At 39.7% G+C, this 9,178-nt stretch overlaps 1 protein-coding gene across 3 annotated transcripts; it reads right to left on the bottom strand.

Annotated features, from left to right (window-relative positions):
• Positions 1-1,657: 1,657 nt before the first annotated feature.
• LOC115466741 (keratin, type II cytoskeletal 5-like) lies at positions 1,658-8,573 on the bottom strand. Of its 3 annotated transcripts, none has more exons than XM_030198209.1 (10): positions 7,838-8,573; positions 7,061-7,281; positions 6,462-6,522; positions 6,195-6,290; positions 5,541-5,705; positions 3,934-4,059; positions 3,342-3,562; positions 2,961-2,995; positions 2,719-2,772; positions 1,658-2,676 (listed from the first exon to the last, which is right to left on the bottom strand). In XM_030198209.1, exons 1-10 carry the CDS (start codon positions 8,462-8,464, stop codon positions 2,483-2,485), a joined length of 1,800 nt encoding a protein of 599 aa, XP_030054069.1. In that variant the 5' UTR covers positions 8,465-8,573; the 3' UTR covers positions 1,658-2,482. The 3 variants fall into 3 exon arrangements, with proteins under 3 accessions (XP_030054069.1, XP_030054070.1, XP_030054068.1); XM_030198210.1 differs by having other exon boundaries at positions 1,658-2,772; positions 7,838-8,118; positions 8,167-8,572; XM_030198208.1 differs by having other exon boundaries at positions 1,658-2,772; positions 7,838-8,572.
• Between the last annotated feature and the right edge of the window lie 605 nt (positions 8,574-9,178).

Below are 9,178 nucleotides of genomic sequence, written 5' to 3'. Positions count from 1 at the left end.
TGTTGTTCCGCAGCCAAAATAGATCGCCGGCGACGTTCAATTATGCCCCTCTATGTCACCATAAAATCTGAGAATAACACTATTTCCTTACTGTTGCTCTCTAGGATTTCAGAGGGAAAGAAACTTGTACTAGGAAGATGAAGCTTTCAGAGGAAAAGGGGTGAAAATGATCACTCGGAGACACAGACAAATCAAAGAGGCTCGTGCACTGACAGAGTCTGTGTGTCAGAAAAAAGTCAGGCTCCATGCAGAGCTTCCAAGTTATTGCAACCAAGGAAAGCACATTTTGGGTCAGTCCTAAATTTCTAACATTCTATCATGATGCATTGTGGAATCTTTATTGCTGATTTCAAGGGTTAGCATCAGCTACTACAAATACCACATTGCTTTGATATAAAGGTTCAAAAGTAGGAGTGGCCAAAGTCTCCTTCCTGGAACCGAATGACTTGGCAGCTTTGTCTTTGGTATAAGAGAAGGTAGGGTTACCATATGGCTCCAGAAAAAGGAGGACACATTGATCCAGCCCGTGTTTTGCTTCCGGGAAGAAAACCCAGACTGGCTCAATCTGTCCTCCTTTTTCTGGAGCCATATGGTAACCCTAAGAGAAGGCAGACTCCATAGTGAGAAGCTCAACAGAAAATAAACTGAAAAAAAGCCCTGCTAATGTTGTGCCACTACCCCTCTTCTGGTGTTTTGAATTCTACCTGACAATGTTTGTGCGGCTTTATCCCTCAACTGGTGCCTGTGTTGGTTCTGCTTTGTCCCTCTCCTGGTATCTTGAGTCCTTCATTTCACTGTTTTTGGTACATAGGCCTTCTCATTGTGGCGTAGGGTCTTCATGTCACTGTTAGTGATTTTGGCCCACTTATGGTGTTGCAGGGTCTTCATGCCACTCAAGAAGTTTTGTAGTTCACTTGCTTCTGTTACAGATGTGTGCCAGTGGGAGTTTAAAAATATTTACATTTAGCTCACACCTTTCCAGTAGAAGTAGATTTCAGAAAAAACATGAACAGTTACTGTTTTGCTCAGCCTTTTGCAGGATTGATATATCTTAGTGAGATATGTGACTAGGTTAACTGTTCTAAGTACATTTGTTTTATTTATTATATACTTGTTTTTATCATTTTGGTTTGTTTATAACATTTCTTCATATTTTATGTTCTTTTAATATTTTGTGTGTTCTTTTTCATAACATTGATTAGGATGATATAAATATTCTGTTTGTACATTCAGCAATAGAGCATCAGTGGGTTCTGAATCCTGGTTTTCATAACTCTAAATATTATACTACTCCTCCTCTCTTGCCTTATTGGAAATAGATAGAAAACCACACTGTTGCAGTACCAAATTGCTTGCCTGAGCTTCATGGAAAGTAATGAAGTAAATCATTCAGTATGTGAAAATAAAGCAGATGAGTGAGTGGACTGCAAATGAAGCAAACTGAAAATGTTTAAGATGCACAACCCTAGTGCAACCCCCTAGTGCTGCCACCCTTGTTTTGAATGTGTTCTTTTCTTAAATGGCTCTTCCAGTTACATGAGGCAGCATCTTCTGACTCTCCGCTATCAGTCATGAGCACTGAAATATTTGTTCTTCCTGTATTACTATATTTACATACCATGGACCAGCCTTGATTATGAATCACAATGTCACAATATGAATTTCACATGCAGTTTAATAGAAGATGCACAACAAAGCACCGACACTCCACAAGGATTTTATGTACAGCATTATACCAGCAAACATTTCCCTCCTTGCACTCTGAAAAACAAGCAAGATTTCATTTATTTAACTTCAGACTTGGCAGATGCTAAAGTATATCTCTATCGGCTAGTCCAAAGTGTGAGTAGAAGACAGTGGGCTGGACTGAAATGGCTATATTTTCAGCTTGAAGAACATTCAAAAGAATTGAAGAACTAACTTGATGTCCTAATGAATGAATGTTAGTTTTACAAAAACACAGTGACTCTCTTCTCAAAAAGAGTTTCAGTAGCACTTGCTAAACCTTTTTTGAAAGCAAGGAGTCAGTAAACCTACTGCCAGCCATTTGGGTGGGTTAGCATACTTTAAAATCTTTGGAAGCAAACACTGCAGCCTTTGCTGGATGTTGCCAGCTCAAAGGAACCTAGAGGGAAGTGTGGAGAAACAGGAGGTAGAATTATCTCAGTAAGCTCCAGTGCACTGACTACTGAATGTTGTGGTGTGTGGGCATTGAAAAGCCTGGAACGAATTGGGTCTCGGCCCCTCACACCCACATCATTTCTCAACACAGATTAGTTCTCACTTTCTTTCCCTCAAGGTCAGTGTTGTGACATTTGTTGGTCCTTTGTTTTACAGACTAACAGGAAGAGGAGATATGAGTGGCTGAAAAATTATGAGTGAACTTCTTTTGAAGAAAAAGGTGAGACAGCTTCAAGAGACAGCACCAATGATGTCAGCGGTTAGTAAAGCATTCCTCTCATTCAAGCACAGATGACACTTTTTAATAGGATTGTTTCTTTGAGGAAGATGATGAAGAGACTGCCATGCTGGAAGAATAACTACTTCCTCCGCTGCCTCCTTGGCTATATCCTTTACTTGATGATCCTTGTCCTCCAAAGCCACCGCTTGCTCCTCCATAGCCACCGCTTGCTCCTCCATAGCCACCGCTTGCTCCTCCCATGCCACCGCTTGCTCCTCCATAGCCACCGCTTGCTCCTCCCATGCCACCGCTTGCTCCTCCATAGCCACCGCTTCCTCCTCCTGAGACCGATGATGATCCGCTGACCACCGCTGCAAGGGAGAAAAGAATTCAGTGAGCTCTGTTCCAACTGCCAGCCATTTACACTATTTTCATAAAGCATCTATATTCACAGGGTGGAAGAAGTTTCTTTTGAATATGACCCTTTTGAATTTCATAATGTATGAAAAACATTGTCCTGAAAAGAAAAAAAAAACAAGCGAATGCACGTAATACTTACAGATGCTCACGGTGCTGGAAATTTCTCCACTCATCCTGCAATAGAAACAAACAAGTCACATAGGTAGATCATAATATCAGACAGTTATCTAACTGTTAGAGCTTGACAGTGATCCATGGAGCCCTTTTACCAAGCTACGGTAAAAAGTGGCTGCAGTAGATTGGATGCGTGAAATTGGTGCACCGGGCCATTTTTACTGCTCTTTCAAGCATCCATCACCACTCATTGAAGAAATGAATCCTTAATCTACTCCTAAGTCTACCCTCCCCCATCTTCATTTCAGTTTACAAGGAATTTTCAATGTTATCATTCTATAATCCTATCCATTTTAATACACGGTGAATGTTTATCCCATCATATTATGCGCTATAGTGCACAAACCTGCTTTCCTCTCCTTCCAGCAGGGTCCTGTAAGTGGCAATTTCAACATCCAGGGACAGCTTGGAATTCATTAGATTTTGATACTCCTTCAGTCTGTGGGCCATGTCCTCTTTAGCCTTCTGGAGGGCAGCCTCCAGATCAGCCAGCTTTTTCTTGGCATCGTTCAGGGCAGCTTCCCCGCGCTTTTCAGCCTCAGCAATAGCAGTTTGGAGACTGGCGATCTTTAAAAAAGATAATTTTCAAACATTATGGGTTTATTTATGTTTTATCTGACAATATGCAAGAAATATAAAGCCTATAGGCTATATTTATTGTAACACAAAACTCAAAATAATGGACATTTTCCAGACAGAATAAATTATAAGAACAAGGCTATTCATCCTGTCTTACTAACGACTTCCTTTTACAAGTTCTAGAAGACTTCATGCTCACTAATCATCAGCTCAAGCACTCTCCAAAGTTCTGGCCCAGTTGTTCTGAACTACGATTGTTTCTGAATATACAACTACTGAATTTCCAGCTACAAATTCTATCATTTAGAGAAGGTGCTTTGCCAGCGCATCTCCCTTTTTGGTTAATACAAAAACCCTACCTGTTTCTTCACACTTTCGATTTCAGACTTCATTCTCTGCATCTGGCGGTTCAGATCTGAAATTTCATTCTTGGAATTTTTTATTGTGTTTCCAGCCTGGCCAGCTGTAGCCTGCAATTGTCTGAACTGAGAGGCACAAAGCAAAAATATTAGACAAATATTGCTGTCTACAGGGAAAATGAATACAGCATACAACTTCTTGCAGTAAAGTAGCAAATTATAATGGATTTTATTTATTTATTTATTATTACATTTGTACCCCGCGCTTTCCCACTCAAAGCAGGTTCAATGCGGCTTACATAATAATATGGATTACAGAGTACTGATAAATATAAGTTAAATATAGCAGACTAATAAAAAAGATAAATAGGTAGAGATGGGCTAGGGTGAAGGGAGTAGGAGAGGTATGAGCAACGGGCAAGTGTCTTTGCTAATATGTAAATGCCTCTGAATAGGGAATAATTTGCCAATAAATGTCCTGTTAGAGAGGAATTTTTGCTATCATAAATTTCAAGTTCTCTTCCATAGAAAAAGGTGTTTGTGAATATTAAACTTAAGGGGATCAATATTCTGCTAAAAAGTTAATTGGATATGCTGAAATTCAGCACTAACCAGTTAACGTTTTTGAGGTTAAAGATAGGACAGATATTTATCCTAAACTTATCCTGTTAGGTGCTGAATATCAACCTAGACACTGTTTGTAATCCGCCCTGGATAAGGCCAGAATATAAATTTCAATAAATGAAATGAAAAATGATATGTTATGTAACAGGTCAGCGGCCATGTCTGACCACTAAATAGCTTTGAATATCGGGGGGATGATAACAGATACACAAAAAGCTTGAATTGCCTACAAAGTGATACTTGTGAACAGAAGCACCTATATATCCTCTTTTTCATAATAATTCTAATGCAAAACTGAGATCTTTGAATTCTTTAGGTTCAGCTGCTACTGATCAGTCAGTTCCTGGAAACAGAATGTGAAAGCATTTGAAAGCCACAAAGCCCATCTCATCTCTGCTCATGTTCTTAAACAGTCCATCCTAATGGCTAGGAAACCATGGGTCTAGGATGCATCTTTCAGGCGTGACATCCTTAGGCAGCAGTTTGCAAAAGACTTGTCATAAGTTTTGCATCCGTCATTGCAGTGAAGGGGCTAAGCTAAGAATCAACAATAGCTACCATTACCATTCCCAAATACCCCTTCACTCAACTTGAGAAAATCAGAAGCAGATTATATGTTAAGTATTATAATCCAAAATAATGTCTTCCTTACCTGCTTATTTCTCTTCTAAGAAGGTTTGTGTTTCATAATCTTATTATTAAGATGTGAACTGTATCTGCTAAAATGCTAAATATCATCTGCTGTAGTACAACTGTGCCTCATTTATGGAATGATGTCTTTAGTGCTGTAGTTTAAGCCAGTCTTAACCAGATTTACCAGTCTTTCAGATTTCTTTGGTGTGTCAGATTTCTCTAGCTGTTCCTGACATGTTCAGAAAACTGTTTTGTGTGCGTTTATGTAAATTGGTATGTTTTCTGTAGCACAGTGTTAGGCCCTTGGATAATATATGCATGCAGCCTGCTATGGCATCCTAATCTCTCACCTTGTTGTCACAAACAGCCTCAGCTTCGGCTTTGCTTATGGCAGCAATTTCTTCGTACTGAGCTTTCACTTCAACGATGATACCGCTCAAGTCCAGGTCTCGGTTATTGTCCATAGACAGGATGACAGAGGTGTCTGAGAGTCCTCCGCTGACTTCCTGTAGCTCCTGTAAGTGACATAGTTCTCTAGTCACTGAAATTGTTTAACATGCCTTTTCTCTCCATCCTCTTCACTTACAAACCAAACACTCAGTACAAGAATCTCATTTCCAGCAAGATTTTCAATGAGTCCAAAACATGCTATTTAAGAGTTGCATGTAGATACTATTTTTTAAGAGGCAGTTGACCTCTGTGTCTTACTGTAGTTTTGGACTTGAATTGATTGGGCCAGTCTAACATGGTCTGGACAAAATCCTCAACATAAAAGCCAGAGAATTTGCCCATGTAAAGCTTTTTTTGGTTTTAAGGCCTAGGCTACAAATCATAGTAAGAACAGTGAAAGAATGCTTATTCTGAGTCTACCCCAAATTGATTGTCTGTCAATGTACAATTCTTTCAAACTAATTTTTAAAACGTAACAATATAATATTTAATAGTGAAAGCACACTAGTTCTTGTGGAGAATAGCAGCAATAAATGTAACAGAAGGATCATTACTGTGTCATGGAGTTGTCTCAGGAAGTTGATCTCATCAGTCAGACCATACACCTTGGCTTCTAGCTCCACCTTCTTCATGTAGGCAGTATCCACATCCTGACAAAAACAAATGTTCACAGATGTTAACTTCAGTTCAGTGTGAACTGATTCAAGAAAGCTGGAAAGTCTGCTTTGAATCATGCACTGCATTCATGGCAGTGTGAGAAGAATTCCTCTTTACTTTGCTGTATGCCAGTAGTCTGAAAGAGAATTAGTTGCATCACTCACCTTCTTGAGAACCACAAATTCATTTTCTGCAGCCGTACGCTTGTTGATCTCATCTTCATATCTGTTTGGATGAAGAAGAGATAATGTTCATTCCTAATTGCCAAACCAGTTGATGGCCACCAGTGTTTCTACCTGAGCTTTCAGAGTTGGGATACAATACCTTAGGTTAAGATGTGCTTATTTATTAGACATATCTGCTCCTCTAAAACATATTTTTCAAAGAAATGTATCTCATTAAACACATTGAACAATTGACGTAGTAAATAAAATATGGCTCCAATGCCTGGATGTATTTCCTAGCTTGCTAAGTACAGAACATGATGGCCAAACTTCAGAATGTGTGGCCTATTTTTATAAGAAAGTGCATTACTTTAAAAATCTACCTAAGCATTATTAGGTTTCTGTTCATTTTAAACCTTGATTTCTAAAAATAATAAGAATAATTATAGCTATTACAAAAGTCTTGAATGCATTGTCTACTGCAGTCAGTCACAGAAACTGCCCCATAGCAGCTAATGAACAAGAACACGATAGCATGACTGTAATTTGAGGTGTAGTAGTTACTCTACTTTTATAGTTTTAGCTGAATTATGACTTACTTTTTCCTGTAATCTTCAACAAGAACTTGCATGGACTTCAGGTCTGAATCTAGTCGACTTCTTTCACCTATTATCTTATCCAGTTGCCTTTTCATGTTGCTAATATATGTTTGAAAGAGGGGTTCGATATTGTCCCTCTTTGTGCCAGTTTTCTGAGTGTTTTCTTGTAAGAAGGCCCACTTTGTCTCCAGCACTTGATTCTGTTGCTCGAGGAATCTAACCTGAAATCGACCAGGTTGCATATCAGTAACAGCCCTAACAGCAAAGTGTACTCTTCAAATAGGATAGGGAAAGAGTAGCCAGACTTTAAAATGCGCAAGCGTTATGGTAGCCCTATTGTTTCCAGAGAAAAAGATTGTTTGCAAGTGGTTATACCTGTTAGATCAACACACAAAAGAGCTATCCCAAGAAGCTATTGAACCTACTGGATCATCTAGGTCCTACAGCTATCTAAAGATCTAAACTGTGTTTTACAAAGCTTTTCAGCATCACCTTTGGATACTTCTTGAGTGGGTCTAATAAAAATCCTCTGAGCCTGTAAAAAAAATTAAGGATTGTACATATCTCTTGCTTAGGTGATATATAAGCTACAGTTGATGATTTGACTTTTTCCACTGCTCTGTCTGGAAAACATTCACAGGATTGTGAGTTCAAATTATCCCACTAACAATTATAAAGTGCAATGCAGAAATATAAGGCAAAGCTCCATATTAAAAATGTATTTTACGTAATGAACACTTCAGCATCACAACAACAGTGATTATACTTGACTCTTACCTTGTCAATGAAGGAGGCAAATTTGTTGTTCAGTGTCTTAATCTGCTCCCTCTCTTCTGTACGCACTTTTTGGATATTTGGATCAATCTCCACATTCAGTGGTGTTAGGAGACTTTGATTGATGGTTACTTGCTTGATTCCACCGGGTGGACACACAGGAAAGCCAGGACCACCAGGAACTGGTCCCCCAAAACCTGGTCCAGCTCCACCAACAAAGCCGCCTGCGCCTGCACCTCCACCAAATCCTGCGCCTCCACCAAATCCTGCGCCTCCACCAACGCCTATGCCACAACCAACACCTACGCCTCCACCAACGCCTCCGCCTACACCTCCACCAAAGCCTCCACCAGCCACTGCACCTCCACCTCGAACGCTATTTGAACTGCAGACGGAAGTTCTTTTGGTTCCACCTAGAAAACACAAGCTTGCACTGCTCATGCCGCCAGCTCGGTTGCCAGAACCCATGCTGATTTTGCTCCTGCCACCTCCTCCACCAGCAGAGCAAGCACTAAAACCCCTGGCACCTCCACCAACATTTTGGACTCTCATGCTTCCTCCAGCTACACTTCTACTACCAAATGACTGTCCCTTCTGAACCTGACTGTGACTCTGACTCTGTCTCATCATGTTTGCAGAAAGAGTAAATGAAAAGTGAAGGAGATATTAGGAGAACTGTGATATAAAGAGCAGATCAAAGCATGAAGGAGACGGAACCCCTCTGACTTAGGAGCTAGGGCTTTGCCCTTTTATCTGCTTGCTGATCTGGGCTTGGTCACACAGAAGAAAAGTATCATTCAATTTACTGCAATCATGGGCTTGGCACATCTGGCAGCGACATCCTTCTCAATCTGCTTAACTAATCACACCTATAAATTCCAAATAAATAGCTTACTTTGCATGTAAACTTCATTTTCATTATTGCATGAGTGCATGAATTTAATGTAAATGATGCAAAAGAATATCTACATTTTCAGCGTATGTGCATATGGGGAAGACATCATATTTTTTTGCTGGGGGAAGTGGGGGCTCTGCAGGAGCTGTCAAATCAGGATGATTGATGAGTACAATGACAGAATTTTATTTTTACTTCAGGTCGTTTAGAAGATCAGGATTCGGCCTTTCCAATGATCAGCCCTTCCTCCTATAGAGAACTATGTGCCTCAGGGGACAGCAGTGGATCAGACCAAACCCTGATTAATTCAGTCTATTGGGATCAGACCCCTGTCTTTTTTTTTTTATTATTTTAAAATTTCAACTTAACATTCAAGCATGCTCTTGAAAAATAAATCAGAAAAAGACAGAAATACAGAAAACCCACTTAATAGAAGGAATAAACATTGT

The sequence above is a fragment of the Microcaecilia unicolor genome, chromosome 3 (genome assembly GCF_901765095.1).
Source record: "Microcaecilia unicolor chromosome 3, aMicUni1.1, whole genome shotgun sequence".
In the NCBI taxonomy this organism is placed as follows: Eukaryota; Metazoa; Chordata; class Amphibia; order Gymnophiona; family Siphonopidae; genus Microcaecilia; species Microcaecilia unicolor.
Note: the sequence above shows the minus strand (reverse complement) of the source record. Positions and strands in the feature narration are given on the sequence as shown.

Bases quoted from the DNA above. Each gene is read 5' to 3' on its own strand.
- LOC115466741 (XM_030198208.1), bottom strand. From the start codon at position 8,464: ATGATGAGACAGAGTCAGAGTCACAGTCAGGTTCAGAAGGGACAGTCA. The intron at 7,282-7,837 runs GTAAGAGTCAAG...GGTCGATTTCAG, and splicing joins TTGCCTCCTTCATTGACAAG to GTTAGATTCCTCGAGCAACA. The intron at 6,291-6,461 runs GTGAGTGATGCA...TGTTTTTGTCAG, and splicing joins AATTTGTGGTTCTCAAGAAG to GATGTGGATACTGCCTACAT.